General features: G+C 42.4%; 4 protein-coding genes across 4 annotated transcripts; all 4 read left to right on the forward strand.

Moving 5' to 3' along the window:
• The first annotated feature begins 1,484 nt into the window (after positions 1-1,484).
• LOC139329263 (odorant receptor 131-2-like) lies at positions 1,485-3,145 on the forward strand. Its single transcript, XM_070959466.1, has 2 exons — positions 1,485-1,640; positions 2,381-3,145. The coding sequence occupies exons 1-2, from the start codon at positions 1,485-1,487 to the stop codon at positions 3,143-3,145; spliced, it is 921 nt and encodes a 306-aa protein (XP_070815567.1).
• Positions 3,146-9,106: 5,961 nt separating this feature from the next.
• On the forward strand, positions 9,107-10,486 carry LOC139351677 (odorant receptor 131-2-like). The gene is made up of 2 exons (XM_070993671.1): positions 9,107-9,262; positions 9,689-10,486. The coding sequence occupies exons 1-2, from the start codon at positions 9,107-9,109 to the stop codon at positions 10,484-10,486; spliced, it is 954 nt and encodes a 317-aa protein (XP_070849772.1).
• Positions 10,487-15,965: 5,479 nt separating this feature from the next.
• LOC139351683 (odorant receptor 131-2-like) lies at positions 15,966-17,376 on the forward strand. Its single transcript, XM_070993686.1, has 2 exons — positions 15,966-16,082; positions 16,561-17,376. Exons 1-2 carry the CDS (start codon positions 15,966-15,968, stop codon positions 17,374-17,376), a joined length of 933 nt encoding a protein of 310 aa, XP_070849787.1.
• A 3,133-nt stretch (positions 17,377-20,509) lies between these two features.
• On the forward strand, positions 20,510-23,147 carry LOC139351690 (odorant receptor 131-2-like). Its single transcript, XM_070993698.1, has 4 exons — positions 20,510-20,610; positions 21,000-21,138; positions 21,799-22,224; positions 22,899-23,147. The coding sequence occupies exons 1-4, from the start codon at positions 20,546-20,548 to the stop codon at positions 23,145-23,147; spliced, it is 879 nt and encodes a 292-aa protein (XP_070849799.1). The 5' UTR covers positions 20,510-20,545.
• The last annotated feature ends 3,365 nt before the right edge of the window (positions 23,148-26,512 follow it).

The following is a 26,512-nucleotide window of genomic DNA, read 5'->3' on the forward strand; positions in this document are numbered from 1 at the left end:
AACAATAAAGGCTCCATCAGGTGTGCATTTTGTTGTTTGAGGATAGCAGCATGCAGTTCTTTCGTTGCTAGTTTAGCATTAGCATCCAGTGGTATATAAGCTGCAGTTATCACAGTGGATGTGAACTCTCTAGGCAGATAAAAAGGCCTGCACTTGATCATCAGATATTCCAGACTAGCAGAACAGTGGCTTCCAGTGATAACAGAGTAATACACAGTCCTCCACCCCTGGTCTTACCGGATTGCTCTGCTGTTCTGTCTGAAGCCGCAGCATCCGTGCAGGATTTTGTCTGGGATGCTGTTGTTAAGCCACGTTTCACTGAAAATCATGACGTTGCAGTCTATAAACATCCTCTGTGATGTGATCCGAAGTTGTAGCACATCCATTTTGTTCGCCAAAGACAGAACATTGGCGTGGAAGATGGTTGGTAGCGGCAGCCGGTGCGGTGTTAGCCGTAGCTTAGTCTGTAGACCTCTGCGCTTCCCTCTCCTTTGTTGTCGCTCTGGACGCAGCCGACAGTCACTTCCAGTCGGCGTAGCGAAGTTGCTCAGTCTCACTGTCCTGGTGATGTCTGGGACCTGAAGTTTATCGAATACAATGCTTGTGCATCAATATCTTAAATCCAGAAGTTGCTGTTTTATGTAGGAATTGTTCGCAAAGCTGTAATGAGCAAACAGACTTGAAACCAGTGATGGACGTTCCATAGGTACTGGAGAAGGAGATTTTTTTTTATTTACGTTGTCCTTCCGTTGCCCTTTACATGGACTGGGTCAAACTTTCACAACAGGCCACAGTCCTTCTGTCATCACCGATGAACATGGTTATTATCTCTTTAACTGCAGCTTTCTAACATATTTTTTTCAAATTCCTTGACATTTTCCTTCATTTTCAATTTCAAAAATCCTTTAGAAGCTCCAGAGTGGTCAGTGCACGCTGCAGATCAGACTGTGCATGTACAAAGCGGAGAAACAGCGGAAAACAGAAAAACAATGAACAGCTGATGCATGGACCCTTCTTTTGTTTGGTGGCAACAACAAGCATGTCAAAACTGTTCAGGATGTTTGCGTGTCCTCTGGAAACACTTTGTGTATTTGTATCATATTTCTGTGTTTTTTTCCAGTTGGTTTCTGTTTGTTTTCTTCAGTTGCAGTGCACTGAGCCCTCTCAGCCACCATAGAAACTATACTGAAAATACACGTACTACATTACACAGGCTGCTGTGTGGGTGTGTCTCAGGTCAAAAGCATGTACACACACTCAATGAACCTGCTGTATAAAAAATCTTCTGTTGCGACAGCACGATCATGTTAAGGCGGATCACTGTCAAGATCTGAAGACTCTCTGAGGTCAGTACTGAACTGCTTTCTTCATTTCATGACAAAAGTCTCAATACATAACTATGTAAAATTGTGACAATTATTCTTTGTAAATGAAATATATTTCGCATTTCTTTTGCTTTTGAAACAAGTTCATCAGGTGCTGAAATGAATTTAACACCGGGGGACAGCAATGTAACGGTAGCTGTGAGTTACCGGGATGCATTTGTTTTGGCTGTTGGCAAGAATGTGACCATTATTGTCCTCGGCATCACCATCAACTACATCAATGCCACAATGGTCCATACATTCAACAAGCATCATGTGTGTATGACTGTGTTTCTACAAATGAGTTAATTAGTTATGCAAAGAAAGGCATAGTAGTGAGCATGATGTATGAATTTGGAAAGGTCTAAATTTCTTTTCTCCCAAAAAATTGTTTTTTATAGATATTTAACTGTGTTTTTGTTCTAGTTCATATGTTTCATATTTTTGAATCAGCACTTCATTTTCTTGCTCCTGTAACCTGCTTTATGTATTTTTACCTTCTGGTTTATGTGTTTAAAATTGATGTCTACTTGGATATGAAAAAACATTTTGCTAAATGATTTAATACTTGAATACATCTGTGACTATGTGAGAACGAAAAACCTGAACCTTCACTACCTTTCCTCACTGCATAGAAAGGGGCATTACCAAAGTGGAGTCGTCTTTTGTATCATCTAGCATTCTCTTTCAGTGACTGCATAGATCGAAATCAATATGATCATGATCACCAGTCAAAGTTCATATCTAGTTGCTTGCTTAAAAAAAAGACTGTAAGAATAAATTTGTTGCCCAAATCAGTGCAATTAATTTTTACTCATTCATATAGAATTATTAACACAAACACATAAGTGTTCATTCCACTTTAACAATATATGAACACCATGTTATAACAAATTGATCCAATCATATAAATAATTCTGTCCGTAAATCTAACTGACACAATGGCTTAAGATAAATGTGGACTATCCCGGTTGAGATGTGTAATGTATAGTTGCTTAATTCTATTGTCATTTCAGATCTTCAAGGCGAACCCTCGCTTTATCCTTTTCATCCACCTGGTGTTCAGTGACATGATCCAGCTGACAACTAGCATTTCCCTCTTTGTCTTCACTTACGCCCTCCACACCATCTATGTCTCCCTCTGCTGTCTCCTCATCTTGCCGGCCATCTTCACCACACAAAACACCCCTCTGAACTTAGCTTTCATGGCAGTGGAGTGCTACATTGCTGTCTGCATTCCCCTCCGCTACAACTACATTTGTACAGTCAAAAGAACATATATTGTGATTGGCATGATCTGGACAGTAAGTTCATTGTCTGTCCTTCCAGATGTCATTATCCTTTTGGCCACTGAACCTCTGGAATTCATAAATTCAAGAGTGTTCTGCTCCAGGGATACAGTGTTTAGGAGTACCTACAGTGTAAAGAAGAGGGATGCGTCCCACATATTGTTTCTTGTGGGGGTTTGGCTCACTCTGCTCTACACTTACATCAGAATTCTGTTTGTGGCCAAAGCTGCTGACGCAGATGCTAAAAAGGCAGGAAACACAATACTCCTTCATGGCTTTCAGTTGCTGTTGTGTATGATAACTTACGTGCGACCGATGTTAATTCAAGTGCTCTCATTCTTATTCCCAGGGAGTATTGCATCCATAAATTTTGTTATCTTTATTGTAAGCCAAATCCTCCCTCGCTTTATTAGTCCTATCATCTATGGGTTACGAGACAAGACTTTCAGGAAGTACTTCAAAAGGCATCTGTGTGCAGTAAACATCCACTGATGACACTCTCACAAAACAATATTACTTAACGCGATGATGTTGATAAGTCAGACTTATGACTCATGTATAATCACTGGGTGACCGTTACAAGCTGTTAAGGCCCCAGTCTGATATCAGTAACAATATTAATGCAGTCAGAGCTGCAGTATAATGTAGAATTTCAAAACCAGTTACTTGAGTCTTGAATGCTTCCTGCCTGACCTTTACCATCATCATGGTCTGTTCAACTCACTTGATCTTGATTTTTTTTTTTTTTTTTTTTTTTTTTTCAGTATGAATTCAGAGCGTGAAAGAAGGCCTGACAATCCTTCTGACTTCCTGGGTTTTGAACAGGAGAAAAGTGGTCCAGTTTATAGCTAAATTCACTCTCACCTACCTAAACTTAAATTTCAATTAGTTTCATTTATTTATTTAATATCGGTCAGCCTCCCAATAAGATGTAAAGAGGAATGAGAGAAAAAGTTTTAATATTATCCTCATGTCCCAATTAAAAATAAAATGCTGAAGAAAATATTATACTGCCATAATCTTTAAGACATAAATCTGTTTTATTTCATGTGGACTGATTAAATGTATGTTTGAATTAAAGAGATGTGATTTTAATTCAGAGTAGTAGTAGTCGTAGTAATAGTAGTAGTATTAGTATTCTCAACTGTGAACGACCTAATGACCTCAGTTAGATCGATGATATACAGCGTTAGTTACTTTCAAAATATAATATATGACTGGTTACTGTCACTTGAATGTAAAAAGTTACTTTCCAATATTAGTGTCCGTGTGGAGTTATACATTACTGATTAAACTACTTTTGCATTAAGTTTTTGCAAAACTACATGGTTTGTAACAATAATTCTATCACGAGCCTCAGCCTCATAACCTGGTCTCTATGGACACATTAGCTTATTTTATGACAGCTATTGACAGGGATTTAACTGACAAGCTGCATCATGTGTTTTCATACTCACACGTCCCAGGCAACAGATCTCATTTTAATCTCTTTAATGTCTTTGCACCGCTCTGTATAGCCTTGCATTTCCTGTGTCTCATAGGTAGAACTAGTGTTGGGCTGTATGACCAAACATGTAAATCAGGGTATTTTTCAAAATTAGAACAGTTTTACGATATATGATGGTATTTTTTTTTCTTCCATCTGGAAGACAGATGTTTTACAACAGGTATGTCCAGGCGCTCATTTGGGTGCATCCAGCCACAGTAGGTAAATGGGTAGGTAGGTGGGTGGGTAGGTGAGTAGGTAGGTAGGTGGGTAGATCGGTGGGTCGGTAGGTAGATACTTTATTCATCCCCAAAGGAAATTCACAAGTTTCAGCATATTCCACAAATTTTAAGTAAAAGGCATGCAATAAATAATCTAAAAGCACAGCCAGCAAAGAATTAAAAGTTAAAAGTAAAAAATGTAAAAATGTCCACATGTCCAATGCAGATAGGATTAAAAGTGAAGATGCCCGGTGCAAACAGAATTAAAAGTAAAAATGTCAGCAACCTTTTCCAGGAAATGGGAGAAATGGACTGCTTTTATCAAAACAATTGAGGACGCTACACATTAACAAGTAAAGACACTGGACATTAAACATAGGATTATCAAGTGAGGAGCCCCCATGTCTTCGTTTGTGTTTTTGTTTTGTTTCTTTGGCAGCTTTTTGTCAATTTGTTTTTTTTTTCTCTCTCTCTTGTATTGAAAATGCTAAATAAAGAGTGTCAAAAAAAGAGTAAAAATGTCCAACCAGAATTAAAAGTAAAAATTTGACCAGCCACGAGAAAACCAGCAACAAGTCTCCAAGGGGCATTTTGAGTTATGTACAGATTCTGAAAGTGTAGTTTCTAAGCTTTCAAATAATGTCTAACACATGGAAATCTGAAAGCATTTGAGGAAGATGTGGCACTTCTCAAACTAGTTTTTTGAGAAATCCAGCCTGAAAGATTCTCACCTACCAGGGGAGCCCGGTAACAGTGCTGCTCACTTCATCTCATTTACTTAAGTCCAACCCCCTAACCATAGTAGTTTGAACAACGGTTATCAAATGGAAATGGAATTCTTTTGTTACAAAAAGCCCCTGAGCAAAAATGAAAAACAAGAATCACTTGAACACACCGACCAAGACAAACATGTAGACACACCATTATTGGCATCGGCATAACCAGACTTCCTCAGTCTGTCAGTGTCCTCCAGTGTCCTCTGCCTGGAGATGACGCTGTGCAGCGGATGCAGTGGATTGTCCATGATTGACAGGAGCCTGCGCAGTGCCCGTTGCTCTGCCACAGATGTCAGGCTGTCCAGCTCTGTGCCCACAACAGAGCCCGCCAAGAGGGCACTTGCTACGACAGTTTGGTAGAACATCTGCAGTATCTTTTTGCAGATGTTGAAGGACGCCAGCCTTCTAAAGAAGTACAGTCGGCTCTGTCCTCTCCTGAACAGAGCATCTGTGTTGGCAGTCCAGTCCATTTTATCATCCAGCTGCACTCCCAGGTATCTGTAGGTCCGTACAAACTCCATACAGTCCCCCCTGATGGTCACAGGCTCCGGATGAGGCCTGGGCCTCCTGAAGTCCACCACCATCTCCCTGGTCTTGGTGGTGTTGAGGTGCAGGTGGTTGCACCATGTGACAAAGTCCTGGATCAGTGTCCTGTCCTCCTCCTCCTGTCCGTTCCTGAGACAACCCACAATAGCAGTATCATCTGCAAACTTTTGCACATGGCAGAACTCTGAGTTGTATTGGAAGTCCGATGTGTACAGGGTGAACACGACTGGAGAGAGCACGGTCTCCTGCGGTGCTCCTGTGCTGCAAACCACAGTGTCAGACCTGCAGTCCCTCAGTCACACATACTAAGGTCTATCTGTCAGTCTGTAATCTAGACCACCAGGTGTGAGACTACTCGCATCTCTATCAGTTTATCTCTGAGGAGCAGAGGCTGAATGGTGTTGAAGGCACTGGAGAAGTCCAAAAATGAGATTCCTCACCATGCCACTGCCCCTGTCCAGGTGGGACAGGGATCAGTGTAGCAAGTAGACAATGGCATCCTCCACTCCCACCTTCTCCTGGTAAGCAAACTGCAGAGGGTCAAGGGCGTGACGCACCTGTGGCCTCAGGTGGTGTAGCAGCAGCCGCTCCATAGTCTTCATCATGTGTGATGTAAGGGCGACTGGCCTGAAGTCATTCAGTTCCTCAGGTTTTGGTCTCTTTTGGACTGGGATGATGAAGGATGTTTTCCACAGCTGAGGGACCCTCCCTTTCTCCAGGCTCAGGTTGAAGATGCACTGTAGGGGTCTCCCAGCTCCAACGCGCAGGCCTTCAGCAGTCGGAGGATACTCCATCTGGACCCGCTGCCTTGCTGGGTTGAAGCCTCCTTAGCTCTCCACACACCTGGGCTGCTGTGATCTTGGGTGGAGGGGTGGTCTCCTCTGTGCTGGTGTCTACAGGGAGAGAGAGAACAGAGGGTGGGGAGGGGGGTGCAGTACTACTCTGAGGGGCAAATGAGTTGGGGTGGTCAAACCTGTTGAAGAAGTTGTTCAGCTGGTACCCTCTCCTTTGATGGTGGCACCCCGCGTTGAGCTGCAGCCAGTGATGATCTTCATCCCATCCCACACCTCCCTCATGCTGTTGTTCTGCAACTTCTGCTCAAGCTTCCTTCCGTACTGCTCCTTCGCCTCGCTGAGCTGGACTCTGAGTTCCCTCTGCACGTGCTTTAGCTCCTGCTGACCACCGTTCTTGAAAGCCCTCTTCTTCTGGTTTAGAAGGCCCTTGATTGGGGGCGCCCCTATAGCTCAGCTGGTAGGCGGTGCACCCCATGTATCGAGGCTGTAAGTCCTCTGCAGTGGCCGCAGGTTCAACTCCCACCTGTCCTAGCCTGCAGTACATCTCAGTCTGTAGTTGCAAAGCAGTCTCTCAGAGCCACAAGTCCAGGCAGCTGCATACAGCCGCTGTGACTGCGGGCACATTCACATTTCCTGTTTGTGCACAGATAAAACAACAGCCAAGAGCCAACACCTTCATTAGTCAAGTTCAGAGGTGCTGATTGACATATTTCCCTCTTTAAGACAGTCAGAAGATGTTTTGTATTGAAGAAGAAGAATTACTTTATTCGTCACAATTAACACACAACATGCAGAGTTGAGGGGGAAACTGCACACGCCATGCATCTGTGAAATTCCTTCCTGCTTTTTGACCCATCCATGGTCAGTCCTTCTTCCACGGCAGACCAGGGGCGGTGGGCTGCCAGTCGACCGGCCCAGGGACCCAGTTCTTGTTTGTCACCATTCTTCTTGCATGTATTTAATGGGGGTATTTTTATGGAGGATACCCCAGGTGAACACGGGGGTTACTTTTTCCTCGAGCAAAGGCATGGTGAAGGACACGCCCCCCAGCACCCACGGTGGGATTCGAACCAGGGACCTTCTAGCTGTGAGGCAACAGTGTTACCACCGAGACACCGTGCCACCAATTATTTATAGTTTGTTGTATTGTTTGTTGTTGTATTGTATTAATTGTTGCATTGTTTCTGGTCTTTATCCTGAAACCAGGCCAGACACATCCACACAACAATCTGACTGATATTAATCCTCATCGATCGATCACAACTGGACTTTGTCAGCTTGTCTTGGAAGACGTTTCGCCTCTCATCCGAGCAGGCTTCATCAGTTCATGCGCACCGGACTAGATAGGACAGCTCTAGTCTGCACAGAACTAGAGCGCACAGGACTAGAGCTGTCCTATCTAGTCCGGTGCGCATGAACTGATGAAGCCTGCTCGGATGAGACAAAGTCCAGTTGCGATCGATTGAATGCCCTGAAGCTTACAATGACCTGGATGAATGAGAATATTCACAGGCATTAATCCTCATCTCATTCTTGGAAAGAAAGCAAATGAGTGTATGACCTAAAATGTGAAACTACTTCTTTAAAACACACACACGCCAACATGAGCTCTCTCTCTCACTCACACGCACGCACGCACGCACACACGCCTACACACACACACACACACCATGACTCAACATTACCCCAAATGTCTTCAATCAGAAAATACATAAACTCCCTGCATCAGCAGCCACAGCAGACTGGTGTAATGTGACGTTCTGCTGGGCAGGTACTGTCTATTCATGCTGACTGCTGCTTCTACCGCATCAGACTGTTGATACTGTATGGGCTGCAAAGTGCTGTGTTCTTGTGCATATCATGATCTGGTACATCCGCTTAATATATGTAATTTGTATTATGTATCACGTATTGTTCGTTCATTGTCAACGGGTAATCCTGAACTGCTGCTTCTGTCACTGTAGAAACAAACGGAGTGAGTGTAATGAAGTGTACTTTCTGTGGTATTCTGGAATAGCAAGCTTGGTTGTGGATAATAGGAGTTGGCAATTGATCAGTAAATGTTTTCTGTCCTTATTTCTGACTCACACTAGGAGCTAGGCTGTTAGCAGACTTTGTTGTTACTGCCATGCATTTTCTCGTAGCACTGTCTCATAGCACCTATGTCCAGTTGGACCACAAAGTTGCGTTAGGGCACTTACTCTTGTTGTTCTCTCCCGTCTAGAACTTTCCTTGTGATGTATGAAAATCTCGTATTAATGTTGCTTTGGATGAAAGCGTCTGCCAAATGACAAATTGTAATTGAAGTTGTAATATGCAGGACAGTCGGCTTCCTAAAGCGGTCGTGGTTATGCTCCATTGTTCCCTCAGACAAAGCCAACAGTGGGCCCAGCTGCATCATCTGCTCTGAACAAGCTTACAGAGTCTCAGAAAAAGCTGAACAGTTTGGGATGTAGCCAGAACACAGTCGAGAAAGAAATATTACAAATATTATCATTAACTATTTATTTCCTCTTCTTATTCTTGAATCTTTTACAGTGAAATTCTTTTTAACCTTGAGACTTTGGAGGGCACACCATAATCTAGAGAACAATCTATGCTTATTTCAGGCAGGATTTCGCCATTTCGGCATGAATTTTTCATCTGTGAATGGAACCTCAACTACAGCTGGGAGTCAGCGGGACACCTTCACCACAGCTGTGACCAAGAACGTGATCGTCACAGCCCTCTGCATCTCCATTAACTACATCAATGGCACTCTGGTCCACACGTTCAGAAAGCACCAGGTGTGTTTTTACAGTTTATATGTGCAAGCAGAGAATTGGGATTCTGCAGAGGAGCAGAACTTAAACATGCCAAATATCTTTCTTTCTTTTCAAATCCTCTTCTTTCCCTCTCAGATTTAAACAAACAGGTGTTTAATTTGGAGATTCGTGTTCATTGTTGTCACAGTTTTAACAAATCAGTTAAAATATTAGAAATTAGATAAGACAGACAGGAGTCAAAGATGCATTGTGCCCTGTTTAAATATATGAACTTAAATATAGTACTTGGGTTATAGTCAACTGCTCGCTCTGCTTTGATTGTCATGTTATTTTTTTGCTCTTTTACTGGAACAAATAACAGCTTAAAAATAAAGTTAAAGAAATGGAGAAAGCAACTATAAAGTTCTTAACTAAATCATCTCCAGTACGACTTTTCTCCTCCTTTAGATCTTCACTTCAAGCCCTCGTTACATTCTGTTCATCCACCTGGTGATAAACGACATGATGCAGCTGCTCCTGACAACTTTTCTCCACGTCATCAGCTACACCCTTTACACAATCAACGTATCCTTCTGCCTCATCCTGCTCATCATCACCATCCTCACCACCCTTAACACCCCACTAAATCTGGCTGGCATGGCAGTCGAGTGCTACATCGCCATCTGCATGCCCCTCCGTCATGGACAGATCTGCACCGTCAGGAAAACCTACATCCTGATTGGCTTGATCTGGGTTGCCAGCGCGTTCTCTGCCCTCCCAGATCTCTTCATCCTCTTGGCCACAGAGCCGCTGCACTTTTTTCACTCCAAGTTGTTTTGTGCCAGAGATTACGTCTTCAGAAGCACTTACAGCCTGAAGAAGAGGGACGTCTCACACTTCGTTTGCCTCGCCCTGGTCTGGCTCACACTCTTCTACACTTACTTCAGAATTCTGTTCACTGCCAAGGAAGCAACCATGGATATTAAGAAAGCCAGAAACACTATCCTTCTCCATGGTTTCCAGTTATTCTTATGTATGCTGACTTACGTTAGACACACGTTTGAACAAGCTCTCCTCCACTTATTCCCCAAGCAGTACCTGGCAGTACGCTTTGCATCCTATGTCATTGTCCAGATCCTTCCACGGTTCATTAGTCCAATTGTCTATGGCCTGCGAGACCAGGCCTTCAGGAGATATGTGAGAAGGTACCTGCTTTGTAAAGTGAGCGTGGGAAACCACCCAGAAACTTCACCATGTCAAACATGAGACCTGCTATGAAACTACAGAGTTTCTCAGCTTCCAACCACATTCTAGCAAACACTGCATGTACGCAACGTGACATCTGCAGACCAGAAAGATCATTCATCTCTACAACAGTATGTAAAGTATTGTTGTCCTTAAAATTATTGTGCTTTTGTTTATGTTGCAGTCTTGATAGTATTTAAAATGTGAGGGTGGAACTACAAATGAATCCCAATCAACACTACGGCTCAAATTAAGGAATATTTTCTCATTTTTTGTCTCAAACAGTCACAGATTAGTCACAAAGAAATCAAAGATATGAGATTTAGTGTAAAATATTTTGTGTAAAATATATCATGACAATAACTCCTGTGAACAGAGGCTGGTTTATTGCAATTGTAAGACAAGGTATACAAATACTTCAAATCTTCACATCAGTCATTAAAAGGAAACAGTAGAATCCAGAACATGGCGGCGAGCTGAACGGACGCATCAACGGACGCTCCCTCTGAGCTAGCAGCTAATCCTGCAGTAAATATCCTGAATACTCAAAATTAGTTTTAAAAAATATCTCATTTGATTCGCTACATCTTCTGCGCTCATAATGGGAACCAGAAAGCAGAAAAAGGAGACAACCCAGCCTGTTAATTTCACCGCCGTGGGCCCACTTGCCGCTGCTCCTCCAGACATGCTAACACTGATGGGGGAGACATGATCATGAAAGCTATAACCGACATGAGAGACCAGTTCTTGGCAAAATTTGCAGGGGTCCTAACAGCCATACAAGGTATTAAAGATGACTTCAGTGAGTTTTCCAACAGATTCGTGGAGGCTGAGCAGCATATTGAAGACACGGAGGACAATGTTACTGCTTTGCAAATATTAGTCGCCGCACTCCAGAAGCAGGTAGCTTATCTCACCACCAAGACTGAAGACCAGGAGAACCGCAGTCAGTGCAACAACCTTCACCTCATCAACCTGCCAGGGGGAGCAGAGGGACGCGACGCCACGGCTTTGCTGGAGAGTTGGCTTCCTGAGGCACTTGGGGCTGACTTCTTCCCTTACCCAGTCTTCATCGAACGAGCCCAATTGATTACAAGGGCGCCAAGATCACAACGTTCCCAGAATGCTAATAATGCATTTCCTCAACTTTAAAGATAAAGAAAGAGTACCCTGGGCAGCCAGGGCCAAAGGGAAAGTGATGTTTAAAAACCATGAGGTGAAATTCTTCCAGGATGTTGCCAGGGAGACACACGTAAAAAGGAAGCGTTTCGATGTAGTGAAGCAGCAGCTTAAAGCCCTTAACGTCCAGTACGGAATCCTTTACCCAGCGTGGCTCTGGGTTACACACACAGGTCGATCCCAGATCCTGGAGGATGTTGCAGCGTTTGCAGGAAATCTCTCCGTCGGCCAGCACTACGGGTCTCAGGCACCTGTAGATCCCAGAGGTGAGGATAATGAATATATGAACTTCCCTTCTCTGTCTTGAACGATCTCTGCAGGGAATAACACCATGTTGGTCACCGAACTACCAAAGACGAAGATAATACTGGAAATACTTCCTTTATTTTTTCTTCCCCTACTTAAGACTCATGGAAATAATGAGACAGCTAGAGGAAATTGCTTCTGTTAAATGCTTTCTTTTCTTTCTTTGAGTATTCTAGAGGTTTTTTTCTTTATGCCGTTTGGCTGGGGTGGCTGATGATGGACATGTGTTTGAATATCGTTACCATGCTCCTCTCTGTAGGATTATGTTGTGTTTCCAACCGATTGGGTTAGCAGGGAATGCTGTCAAGTTCTAGATGTCAGCAGGGGAGGGATTTTCTCATCTTTCATTGAAGTTCAATTTAATGTCACAGTGCTGCCAGGCCTCTTTTTGTCCTCACTTCAATCATTCCACACGCTTTTTGACTGTTTGTATTTAGACGACACAAACAACTAATTGGTGGAGATTTCAACTGCACAATTTCTCCTTACCTTAATCGCTCTTCTGGCACTAACACAACTCATATACAGAGTAGGAAAACACTGCAGTATTTTATAGAAGAGCTAAATTTATGTGAGCCCTGGAGGGGCTCACATAAATTTGTTTCGTAATAACAAAGAATTCTCTTGTTGTCCGAATGTATCCAAAGGCCATTCACGGATTGATTATTTTTTGGTGTCCAATGACCTTTTTCCAAGAATAATAGATTGCTCCGGCTCACACTACTATACCTACCATTTGACAGAGGAGGCCTAAGGGTACCAAACCTATTATGGTACTTTTGGGCAGCCCAGCTTAGAGCTGCCCATCTATGGTTGTCATCACATCCAAAGTTACCTTGGGTAAAAATGGAAGAATCGTCCACAAGAGGACTAGCATTAGATTCATATTTATATTCTGACTCTTTTAAGAACTTGAAGAAAATCACACTAAATCCATTTGTTAGAAACACCTGGATAGTATGTCACGAAGCTCATAAGGCTGTAGGTGACACCCCACCTTTGTCTTGCCTTGCACCTATCTGGGGAAGCACAGAGTTCAAATTTGCAACCCCTGCAAGATCTCTACACTTACAATATATTCTCATCTCATTCTAAAGAGTCATCTGACTCAAAAAGGAGGTCATGGAGTGAAGATTTACAAGAATGTGTGCTGGACGGTGAGTGGAGTCAGATATGCTCAAAGGCCCAGGGCCTTTCAATTAACTCTAGACTCAAATTGATACATTATAAGTGGATAATGAGGACCGACATCACCCCAGTAAAGCTGAATAGATTTTGGAAAGAAGTAATACATATAATTTCCCAAATAATCTCCAAACCTATTCCTATCTCTCCTAAATTCTGTATCCTAGGCCTCTACCATGAAAATCTTTCCTTAAAATCGCATGAAATCTTTGCCTTGTCCACTCAAAATGTCTCATTGCCATGTATTGGGAAAATATGTCATGTCCCCCTATGAGTCAGTGGCTTAAACAATTATCATCATGTCAGGCGTTAGAGAAGCTGACTTATAGTCTTAAACATAGGCTTGGTGAATTTTATGAAATCTGGGGCCTTTTCATACATTTTCTTGAAAAAACAGAGCTGCAATAGACCCTTGATCCTGAAACTGCCTCCTAACGTGTCCTGTAAGCATTCGCATATGCACTCTATGTTAATTTGTAAAATTGATTACTTTATTATGCCATAAAAAATCTGCTATTGGGCATATTGCAATTATACTTGTATGCCTTGCTCTGCACTGGCTCTATTGTCCTCTGGGTAGTGTCACTCTGTCGTTTGTATACATTTTAATAGCACCGCACTATGTATTTAATTTTGTAATTCTATGTATTCTTACTTTTTTATTTTTCATTTGGTTTTCTTTCTTCTCTGTAAACTTTGATTAATGAGACGCTTGGTGGTTGGGGTTGTTATAGTTCATACTGTATGTTTATGTACACTTTTTTTATCTAAATCAAAATGTTAAATATATATTTTAAAATAGGAAACACTAAACAAGACTTACTACACAAGCATAGCTCATAATGTTTGTGTGTGCATGTGGACACACACACAACAATATCACAAAAACAATGCTTTGACCTTACTGTCATCCACATGATCTCCATTAACTGCCATCAAAACCTTCACATCCTTCATCTCTCTGATGAACACCGAGGACGACGACGACAAGAAAATCAATTAAGTCCTGTTTCAAAGTGTTTATAAGGCTCCTCCGTGGAGCCGTCTGCCTCCTGTGTGTCTCACCTGGACTCAGGTAGGTGGAACAGGACGGAGGTGTTGGTGAGGCAGCTCCTGACTGAAGGCTCTGATATTCAATTCTTTGTCAAGAAATATTACAAACTGATTCTGTTTTCTTATTAGCAGTTATTCCAACCAAACAATGACTTTTAAAATGAAGGTTTAATTAAATCTAAAATGGAATATATTTACATTTGTAAAATGTGACTGAAGCGCTTCTATATTTGTTTGTATTGGTAGATGTTCCTGCATTTCGCTGGTGAGACAGCTGTATTTGTGTTTACAGGACTTTGAGGTAAACCTCAGAGTCTAAAACCACTTTTCTGCTGTCAGTTTGACACATTGTGTAACATTGTGATCATTTGCGATTCGTTTGGTGTGCAGAGATAAAGAAAGTTATGATTTTGAATGAATGAATTTGTTAATATAAAAGAAATAATCAGCACTAATACATGTTTAAACATTATGATGGGTCAATTTGGCTTGAGGTAAAAGGGATTAATGGCAGAATGCTGCATGTCGTGAATGTAACGGGAAATAAAATCTAACCCGAGCAAAGATTTAAGACATGTTTTGATGTTTTTAACTCGCCTTTGAGAGCAGATTCAGGTCTGATGTGCAAAGAAGGAAATAAAATCAGCAGCATGTCAGCGTGAAATCTGATTCATTTATTCGAGTGTCTGATTTTAAATGGAGTTTTTTATTTTACGTTTCTAAGTCTTCAACTATGAGGTCAAAGAAGTGTGCATTCATGGTAAAGTGCTGTGTTCATACAACATTTTGACTGAACTGATTTTAAACTGACGACAGTCAGAAGTTTGAGGGTGATTCCTTTATACTGTGTCACTTCATTTTGTCTGGACTGTGTACTTTCTCTCTCTCAGGTCTCAGTGAAGCATGAGCTCAGCAGTGGGTCCTGCAGCCAACATGACTTTCCCTCATCAGGTCTGGTGAAGAAATTGTCTTTTTGCTGCCACATGCTTGGAAATGAATGTTTACATCAAAGAAAAAGTGGGACTCTTTTTGATTGGCTTGTGCTCTTCATGTTTTTCTGCTATATTTGGTGCTGCTGCGAGCTGCGAACGCAGCACACACACATGTGTATAACAAAAACATCTCACATCTAACATGAAATAAGATCTTTTCATCATAAACTATGAAAATAATAATCAATCCTCGCTGTTCCTAAACTTTACAGATACAACACTGAATCCATGTCTAATCAAAGCTTCTTCACGTGAGTCATTGAGCTCACAGCATGACTGAATTAAAGCTACTCTGCCACCTTTTACCCAAATATTAAGCCTTGGAGAGGACTCACTTTGTGTCCGGTTCCAGATTATTGTCACTTATTTGTTTTATCTCCTGACTCACAAATGTGATAATGGATAAAAGGTTGTTTGCTTGAGAAGGAAAACGTCTTTCTGAATGTTTCATTGCAGATTAAGAACAGTCACGACTTTCTTTCCACCTCTGACTGCAGTCAAATCAAACTCAAGTGTTTGTCAATGAACTTGAGCTGATGTGTGAAAGAATGTGTAATTTTAATCAACATTTGACAAAATACTTTCTAAGGTCTGAGGACTCACACTGAGGCCTTAGAGAATGTGGACACGACTTATTATTCCTGATTCGACCTCTTCAAGTGTGCATTTCAAACGAGCTCACGGCTGACGGACACATGATGGACCTCAGATGGATGGTGTTTGGCTGTATTTCAGAGTCATTTCTGTTTCTTTCTCTTTGGCGCCCTCTGCTGCTGGATCAGCTCATGCTCGTCAGAGATACCTTCACCACAGCATTTGTGAAGAACCTGATTGTGGTTCTGGTCTGGCTCATCCTCAGTTACATCAATGGCACCTTGGTTGCCACCTTTTTTAAACACCAGGTATATACACACACACACACACACACACACACACACACACACACACACACACACACACACACACACACACACACACACACACACACACACACACACACACACACACACACACACACACACACACACACACACAGTGTGCTGAAACAATCACTCACTCATTTATAAATCCCACATATTTGCTTGTTCCAGCTTCTCAAATGTGAGGATTTCCCACTTTTCTCTGTTTTATATTCAAGTAAAATCTTGTGTAAAATCAATACATAACTTCAATTATCTGCAGGCCTTAGACACACGTGCAGCCAGGTGTCCCAGCAGATACACCTGCAGCCACTCATCTTATTCACACTGTGCTGAAACAGACGCCTTTATGAAAACTGGAAATAGAAATGAGCAATTTTCAGCATCTTCTAGATCTTTTTCCTCTCTTAAACCACCTTAAACTGCTCACCACATTTTTCACTCCTCCTCTCTCTTCCAGACTTTCTACGAAGACCCTCGTTACATCCTCTTCATCCACATGGTGATCAATGATGCCATCCAGCTGACCGTCACGATCACACTTTTTGTCCTCAGCTACATCTTCTACAAGATCAACGTCTCCTTCTGCTGCTTCTTCATCCTGGTGGCCGTCTTCACCACCAGAAACACCCCGGTCAATTTAGCTAGCATGGCCATAGAGCGCTACATTGCCATTTGTAAGCCTTTACGTCACCCCCAGATCTGCACAGTGAGAAGGACTTACGTTGTCATCGGGTTGATCTGGTTTATTTGTGTGGCTCCAGATATTACAGATCTATTTGTGACTCTGGCAACCGAGTCCCTGAGCTTCTTTCACGACTCGGTGTTCTGCTTGCGCCAGAACGTGTTTAAAGACCCGATCCTGGCGTACAAAAGACAAGTCTTTGATATCATCTACTTCTCCTGTGTGTTCTTGACTCTGGTCTTCACCTATCTGAGGATCCTGTTTGCAGCGAGGGCCCTCTCCACAGAGAAGATATCCGCCCAGAGGGCCAGAAACACCATCCTGCTCCACGGGGCCCAGCTGGCCATGTGCATGCTCTCCTACATCTCCCCGAGCGTGGAGATCGTTCTGCGTCTGATCTTCCCCGGCCGAATTCTGGAAATCAGATTCGCAAACTACCTGATCGTCTACATCCTGCCTCGGTTCCTGAGCCCGATAATCTACGGCGTCAGAGACAAAAAGTTCAGGAAGTACCTCAAGATGCACCTTCTGAGCAACAGGTGCAGGGCCAAACTGCCGACGGTGGCCCCCCTGGACAACAATGACATGTAAGAGATTATATATATGCAAGAGGCAGCGGTGAGCTAAAGGTTAGAGAAGAGCTTCAGTCCTCGACCGACAAGATAAATGTGATCTGGATGTTTAGAAAAGAGAAGCTTTCTCTGGATAAATAAAGGTCAAAACGAGGAAACGATGAAGCTCTTCACTCTCTGATGAAGAAAACCTTTTGATTTTTAATGTTAACATTAGACTGTTGTCAAGAAAATATAACTGTTCCATCAATAGAGTCACAATAAAGTGTATGAAAATGACACCCTGGGAACTGAGCTGACAGCCGAAACACAGACAACAGACCAAATCATCTCATTTCATCCAACTGAGTCTGTAGATGACAGAAACTAAACTGGAAGATTTGAGCTGCAGTTTGGTGAAAGTGACCAAGACACACAGTGAGCAGGACTTCTTTCAGTTCTTTGCTCCTCGTCGGCCGACACGATTAATATCCATATGTGTGATATCAGGGAAGCACGGATCCAACACTGACGATGGACATCAGTCCAGGACTGTCTCAAACAGCTGCATCGGGGGTCAGTGATGATGGGGCCACACTGCTCACTTCAGTTCTACTTTTACAAACATTTGTTGATGTTCACAAACATTTTTGACTCCTGTTTATTTTGAATGTTTTGTTTTTTCACATCTTGTGTGAATTCTGATTTAATTTATGAAGTTTGTGACTGTGATTTTAGATTTTTGTGTTTTGTTTGATGCTGCTGTGTTGTTTTATGCTGGAATTTTAATTCCTGACCAACTGGTTGCTGCTTTTCAAAGGTTTACACTTGAATTGAATTCCTGTTAATGTTGAATTCTTTACCAGGTTACTGCTGCACCATTATTATTTAAATAATAAATAACAATTCACTTAATTTCTATCCATGTTTCAGTCAAGCCTGAAGCCTCTTCCACACACTGAGGCACACAGCTTATTGATTAAACACTATCTGATTGGTTCTCTGTATCAGCTGACTTCCAAACTCACATATCGGATCAGATCTGAACAAACGTGCACCGGTGCGTGTTCATAGTTCATATCGGCCGACACGTCGACTCGACTGCTTATCGTTCAGCTCTGGTCGTCACACTTTGTCCTCATTGTCACTGCTGAGAATCTCAGTCCACGCTCAGTGTGTAGAGGACAGACATCACACAGTCTGGCTCTGGAGGCAGCACACACCGACCTCCATTGAAAAGACACAATAACGCCACCTGGTGGCACAAACCATTTTCTAACAGCTTCACAGTCTCAGCGTCTCACTTGTTCAACGAAATGATTAAATGTGAACTAAATCATCATCAGTTGATCACGAACGTCCTGATCTGTGTCATTTACTGCGGAAGGCTACAAATCAGAAGGAAATGTGATGCATCATTACAGAAAAATGTCATTTTGTTGTAGTATTTGTGTTGCTGGATTGGCTGCATTAAATTTCAAGTCTGTTTCCACGTGGTGGATTTTGTCCACCCGTCTGTTGGACAGTTGAACGACCTTCAGATGTTGAAACGTTCATGACTGAAACTCGGTTTCTCCACAAATCAGAGCTGTCAGATTTCATCAATATCACGTCAACATTTGAAATCAAAATCAATCTTGAGTGAATCTGACGATCGCGGCACGTTGGCTGTCTGTCAGACTCAAATCCAAAATAAATCCTTCAGCTGACGTTCATGTTAGCTAACGAGTCATATCACTGCCTGACTGCATGAGCCTCACCCTGATCCACACACACACACACACACACACACACACACACACACACACACACACACACACACACACACACACACACACACACACACACACACACACACACACACACACACACACACACACACACACACACACACACACACACACACACACACACACACACACACACACCCCCTGTTTCCCCTTTGTGTGTTTAGAAAATGCGTTTTTGAAATGTTTCCATGTTGGACACTTTTAGAAAGTTTTCTGACTGTTGATGTTATTTAGATTTCATTATTTCAATATAATGAGTTTTTTTCTGGTCTAACACATTTTTCATTTTCATTACAGACTGCAGGGTCAATATTCATGAATGAAGTAAGTCTGAAAGTTTGTACAAGGTTAAGTATTAAAATACATTTATACTGTTGTGTAAAAGGAATTGTATTACAGCATTTTTAACAGTATATTGTTAATGTATAGATGTTATTTTTTTATAATAATGAATTGTATTATTATTATTATTATAACCTGTAAAAGGAATTGTATTACAGTATTTTTAACAGTATATTGTTAATGTATAGATGTTATTTTTTTATAATAATGAATTGTATTATTATTATTATTAAAAGCTGTAAAAGGAATTGTAGTACAATATTTCTAACAGTTTGCTTAATGATTAGATTTTGTCAGATATTTTTAGAATAATGAATTAAACACATTATTTTACTCCGACTGTGTAATTTGTTCAAATAAAAGCTGTAAATGTGGGAAATCAGCATCCAGATTCTGTGTTTGGTGCGAGTCTTCGTCAGAGAAAAACCTAAAATCTAAAAAGGTTCTTGGTGCCACAAGATCTTTATACTTCACAGCAAAAGTGTTTTCTTCTTCTGCAGATTTCAACTGTTCATGTTGAAACACAGCGAGCCATGAACTCCTGACAAAGCGTGAGCAGGATATCTGAGGCTGCAGGTGTGTACAGGTGAGGACGTCTTGACTCTTACTGTAGAGTCTGTCTGCATAGCTCCACTGTGTGTGTTTAACTAGAGTCAGTTTCAGGGTTTCGTGCACTCTGTGGACTCATATGTGCTCCTCATACTGCATATCTGTATGTGTGTTGCTCAGGATACGAGTTGTCGTACATGTGCAGTGTTCATGTATGTTTCTGTAAGAAAACTACAGGAAACGTTGTGTGGAAACGTTTGGGGAGCATCTTCCATTGTTATTTGTACTGAACATGAAATTAAAACCAAAGCAGGCGGAGAGTGCATCCCTCAAGTAACACATGATGAAAAGATTTCGTGTGTGTGAGTTCCTTCAGATTGTGCTGAGAAAATGTTGGAGGTGCTCAACTCCACCTCCTCCAGCCCTCTGGACCTGCTGACAAGCAACACCAGCTCCACACTGACAGGGGGCGCTGTGGCCGTGCATAAAGACAGCTTCTCTAATGCTCTCACCAAGAACATTGTGGCCATGCTGGTGTGGCTGGCCCTCAGCATCATCAACGGCAGCATGGTGCACACCTTCCTTCAGCACAGGTAGACACAGCCACTGTCAAACACCTGCAGAAACACGAACTCGCTGTCAAAGTGTGTGATGTCATGTGATGTTTAACATAATTCCAACCATGGACACACAGTTAACAGCACCACCTCAGCCAAACGCCTAGAAATGCATTTACAGATTATTTGTTTCCGTATCTCTGACACACAGACCCTTGAGCTCCACCTTCTGAGGGTTTGTGGCATGATGAGCTCTTTATGATATAAACTGACAACGTTTGGTTTACACAGCAAATAACAAATCGATTCATCCAGAAAGTAACATGATCAATTCATAATGAGAACCATCATCGCTGCAGCCCCACTTTAATCACAGAGCGCTCACTCGCTCTCAGTCCCTCTCAGCTGTTTGTCCTTGACCACAGTCTCTTCTATGAGAACCCCCGATACATCATGTTCATCTCCATGGTGGTCAACGATGCTCTGCAGCTCAGCCTCGTCACAGCTCTCTACGTGGTCAGCTACATCTTCAGGAAGATCCACGCCTCTGTCTGCTGCTTTCTGGTTAGTCGTCACTCCGTCAGCTTTACGCCTTCATGTCATGTGTGAACAGGAGCCACATTTCTAGATTTGGGAAAAGCTGATTCTGTGAAATTTATGAACATTATGAAGCGATGAAACTTCATGGTCCAGAGTCCTCAGACTAAAAGTTTTAAATTATAGGACATCAAGACAAGAGAGGAAGAAGTGGAGTAATCACTTCCTGCTTCCAACTATCCTGGACGGTCATGTGACTTCACAGCATCTGACAGAAGGAGCAGAGAAAATAACAGTGCTGCTCTCTCACAAGCTGTGAGACTCGTTCAGGCTGCTTTGAATCCAGCTCAGACACGAAAACAGCGAGGGAGTCACAAATTTGACCCCCAGTAATAAAAAGCGGAACTGTACGACCCCGATTCCAAAGAAGTCGGGATGTTGTGGAAAATGTAAATAAGAACAGAATTCAATCATTTTCAGATGAACTGTGTCTCACGGTGTCCCTGAGTCCATGCAGGACCATCCTTCATCCAATCATGTGTTCACAAAGGAGAGTTTGTAATGAATCAACAGCTCTCACTAACAAAGCCAGTGTCATTCCATGAGAGACAGCCAGGATCTTCATCTTTCCTCCTCCTCTTCCCTCATCCTCTGACTTCCACACCACCACCACTGTGTTTCCCTCAGATCATGACGGCGGTCCTCACCACCCGCTCCACCCCTCTCATCCTGGCCGGCATGGCGGTGGAGCGCTACATCGCCATCTGCTTCCCGTTGCACTACAGCCAGATGTGCACCGTCCCTCGCACCCTCCTCCTCATCTGCGTCATCCTCATCCTCACCACCACCCCGCCCGTCTCCGACCTCCTCATCACCGTCATCAACGAGCCTATGAGTTTCTTCCACTCCACCATTTTTTGCGACCACCCGCTTCTCTTTCGCCACCGGTCCATCTACTACAAGAACTGCGTGTTTGATGGGGTGTACCTGTCCTTCGTGGCTCTGACGCTGCTCTACACCTACTGTAAGATCATGCTGACGGCACGAGCCGCCTCAGCGGGCCTGGTCTCCGTCAAGAGAGCGAGGAACACTGTGCTGCTTCACGGGGTGCAGGTGGGTATTTTCAACGCGTCTGTCCGTGCAAACTAATGACATGAATGATGAGTCCTCTCGTACTCCGGCTTCCTCCCACAGACCAAAAACATGCTCATTAGGTTAATTGATGACTCTAAATTGTCCGTAGGTGTGAGTGTGAGTGTGAATGGTTGTTTGTCCTTGCATGTGGCCCTGCAATCGGCTGGCGACCGGTTCAGGGTGTACCCCGCCTCTCGCCCATTGTAGCTGGGATAGGCTCCAGCCCCCCGCAACCCCGAAAGGGATAGGCGGTATAGATAATGGATGGATGGATGAGTCCTCTCTGTGAGCTACGAAGCAGCGACACTGAACCAGCACCTATGATACAAACACCACACCTGAAGGGAATGGGCCTTTATTTAACTTATTAGGTCTGTTTGTGGACAGAAAGTCAAAATGTCCACCGTGAGAAAGGCCGACGGAGACGACAGCAAGCAAGGACGAGACGTCAAGCAGTGAAAATTACTCCACCAGGGCTTTTTGACAAAATCAACCAAATGATTTTATGACTTTTTACACTAAAGTCTGGACAAAGTCCGAGGTGGCGTCTTCAAATAGCAAATCCTCACATTTGAGTCGAGAACGTTTCACATTTCAGCTTCATTTTGAAGTGAGGGAAGTGATTTTCTGGATCTTTCTGTCTTGTGTTTCAGCTGCTGCTGTGCATGCTCGCCTTTGTGGTTCCTTCCCTTCAGGCTGCTCTCATCTCCCTCTTCCCCCGCTTCAGTCTGGAGATTCGTTACATCTTCTTCCTGGTCGTCTACATCATCCCTCGTTTCATGAGCCCCGTGATCTACGGTTTCCGGGACGAGCTTTTCAGGAAGTACTGGACCCGGTACCTCGCCTGTCGAAGCCAAAGTATCGTCAGGATCAGACCGGCGTTACTCAGAGTCAACCTGTAGGTGAAATAACCACATCGGGGATCCAAGCGTCCAACGTGCTTCACAGTGTTTGCCTTCTGACTGATGAATCCAAGCCGCTCACAGCTCTTTCAGAATAAAACTTCTATCACTGTTTACACAATGAAAAAGAGCAAGAAACAGGTGGATGAATGGATGTGTGTCAAATATTGTCAAACTTGTTTATAAAGCACCTTAAGCAAAGCATGATGGGAACTGTGGTGTTGTAATCCTGCAGCTAAGCCTTCACATCAGGACCATCACACACTCCACACGTGAAGCTTTTGACCACGAATCCACAGAGAAGCCAGTTTAATGAAGGGTGCAAAGTGTTCAAAGGCAGCAGCTTTGTTTGAGATACAACCCCCTCCTGAACATGAGATCGCATGTGGAGATCGTCCAGCAGCAGCTAATACATATAAAGAAGGAGTGTTGGCCAGAATACCAGACAGGGGTTGTTCTGTTTTAACAACAAGACCGGTCGTTCTTTAGAGATTCGGTTCCACAAACCTTGAAACTAACAGCGCTCATTTTAGCAGCAGAGTCAGAGAAAAGAAGCACTCGGACAACTGGTCAAAGTCTGAAAAACCAGAAATAATCCACACCTCAAACAGACCCACGACACGTCTCTGACTGACCTTCATCACCTCATTAGATGCAGAGTGAGAATCACTCATGAAGCTGTCCATTATTTTCTCAATGAACTGATCACTTGTCAGAAACAAAATGAAAACTGCCATCACAGCACAGAGCTCACAGTGTCCTCAGACGTCCTGTTCTGTTTGACCAACAGTCCAAAGCCCAAAAACGTCATATTTAGAATGCCAAAAAACAGATAAAAGCAGCAAATCCTCACACTGGAGACACATTTTTGACTGAAAAATGACTTTTTCTGTGAACCAATCAGCCGATCGTTCCAGCTGTATAATATTCACAGTTCGACCTGAGAAGCAAAGGAAGGATGAAAAAGCTTCACAGTGGACGCAGAAGGTGTCCAAACCACAGACTCTGTCAGTGTGTGTCAGTGTCTGTCCATCGTTCTGAATGTGTCTGTGTGGAGACACACTGAAACAGATTCAGCAGGCCGGCCTGGATTAAAGACATCTCAGTCCAGCTGAACCGGGAACACTAAACAGGACGTCACAGTTAGAGAAACTTCTGGATCATTTCAAAGCTCATTTGTTTGTTTTTTGGCTTAACTTCACTTTTTCTTCTTCTTCTCTGCTTTTCTGGAAGTCCGTGTCAACATTACTTTGACTTTCAGCCTTCAGTGTGTGACAGTGTGACGTCAAGAAGTCTGAATACTGCCGTTATTAGGACGTGATTTTTAATCATATTACAAATTAAACATGAACGGTGAGTTACTGCACACCTCTGACAATGAACACGTTAACTTCATGTTCATGATGACAACGAGCGCAGCTGCTCGTGGTTTATCATGACGGTTTAAAAGCTTATTTCACAAACAATAAATCAAAAGTTTCAAACACTGAAATAATGATCTGCCGCACCCCTCCAAGACAACCTCCCCTCACTGTGTTATTCACATGGAAATCTATAAAACTGCATGACTTCCTGTTCCTCTGACCATGAACAGAGTCATCTGAGGACGGAGGATCAGAGCAGCATCTCAGCACAGGCCAGACCAGCGACGCATTCAAGTAGGTTTGCAGGTGAGACTGCATTAAAGAACCAGAAGAATATTAAATATTTAAAAATCAAACATTTAAACTGAAATATTCACTGTGAAGATTTACTGTTCGCTGTCTCTTAAAGGATGTTTTTCAGTGTGAAGCTGCTCGTCCTGACAGACACTAATATAGTTTAAAACATACATTTAAAGATTAGTCAGTTAATCGAAATCTAACTCAGAGCTGCTTCTTCACAAATAGTCCTTTTTTCTTTATTTCACCTTAATGGTGTCAGTTACTGCAAAACATAAGATAAAAAACTCTGAATTATACGTGTAACTTTCACACTTGAAGAGATTTTATTTTGGTTTTTGACAAATCAGAGACAATCGGGGGAATAAATTCCAGTTTTTCTCAGTGGCTTTGGTTCATTTCTGGAATCATCCTCGACATTTGCAGAACAGTAAAACAATTCGTACAAAGAGCAAAACACCATGGATTACCTGCAAAAGGCAGTTACTTGCTCAAAATCCTTAGTTCATCTCTCAAAAGTAAATATCTGTGTCAACGAACATGTCAGTGCCATCAGAAGGACATGTCCTCGTGTCCATGTGTAGGATGAGACAGTCAAACTGCTTAGTCATTGAACAGTGTCCTCTGCAGGGATGTTCTGATGGAAACTGGCTGAAGTTTGATGACAATTATTGTAAATTGTGAGTTACACCTTAGTGCACGTGGGAGATTGATTGATTCACATTTGAGCTTTTACTGTTTGTACTGTCATTTGTTGACAGACCATGTCACTGTGATACAGAAAGGAAAAGGCAGCACTGCATAGCACAAGGAAGAAAACAAAAAAACAAAAGCAGAAACGTGAACATGGACAATCTCCTGATGGAAAACTGTACATACAGAGCTGCAGGAGTTACAGAGCATCTTCCTTTACCTCCTTCATTAGAGAAAGTCAAGATTCACCTGGGAGCAATTTACCAATTCAGGACAGATTTCAAAAAAAGTCTGAATAGAAATAGAAATATGATTGACATATTATGACAACTAGTTCAACCGTTTTGCATGTAAAGACTTATGCCATGAACTAATGCCTAAATGTTGTGGGGGTGAGACTATTCAACAGAGACCCCTTATAAAACATTTTGATCAACATGACATCAGCAACTGATAACGCAGGACAGCAGAGGACTGTAATCATCTGATGGACGAACCAAAGCATTTAGAACTTATTCAGAGAAACGAGAAACTGCTTTTCGACGTGCACAAGTGACACAATGATGTGAAGATTGAACAAGTCGTTTTGAGAATTTCAATTCTGATCTGAGAAATGGACCAAAGCGACTGAGAAGAACTGTAATGAATCTCAACGATCACAGACAGGGTTGAGTTTTTTTGTTTGTTTTTTTTTTTGTAAATCACAACTTTAATTAAATTGAGGACTTTTATAAAAGAGATCTGACTTCATTCACTCTTTGATGATGTCTTTGATGTGTTCTGAAAATTCTCTTAGTCCTCATATTTCCTCTTAATTGAAAATGTTTTGATCGTTAAATGAGAAATCTGGTGTTTGTAAAACATTTTAAGTGAAGAAATCTAATTTCTTTTAATCTTAACTAAACTTCTTGATTCAGTTGTCCTTGACTCAGTGTGAACTGAGACGAGGTTTGACCAAACAGTGACAGACAGCTGGAGGACTGTGTCTCTGACTGACTGACTGACTGACTG

This window comes from Chaetodon trifascialis, chromosome 3, assembly GCF_039877785.1.
Source record: "Chaetodon trifascialis isolate fChaTrf1 chromosome 3, fChaTrf1.hap1, whole genome shotgun sequence".
Taxonomy (NCBI): domain Eukaryota; kingdom Metazoa; phylum Chordata; class Actinopteri; order Chaetodontiformes; family Chaetodontidae; genus Chaetodon; species Chaetodon trifascialis.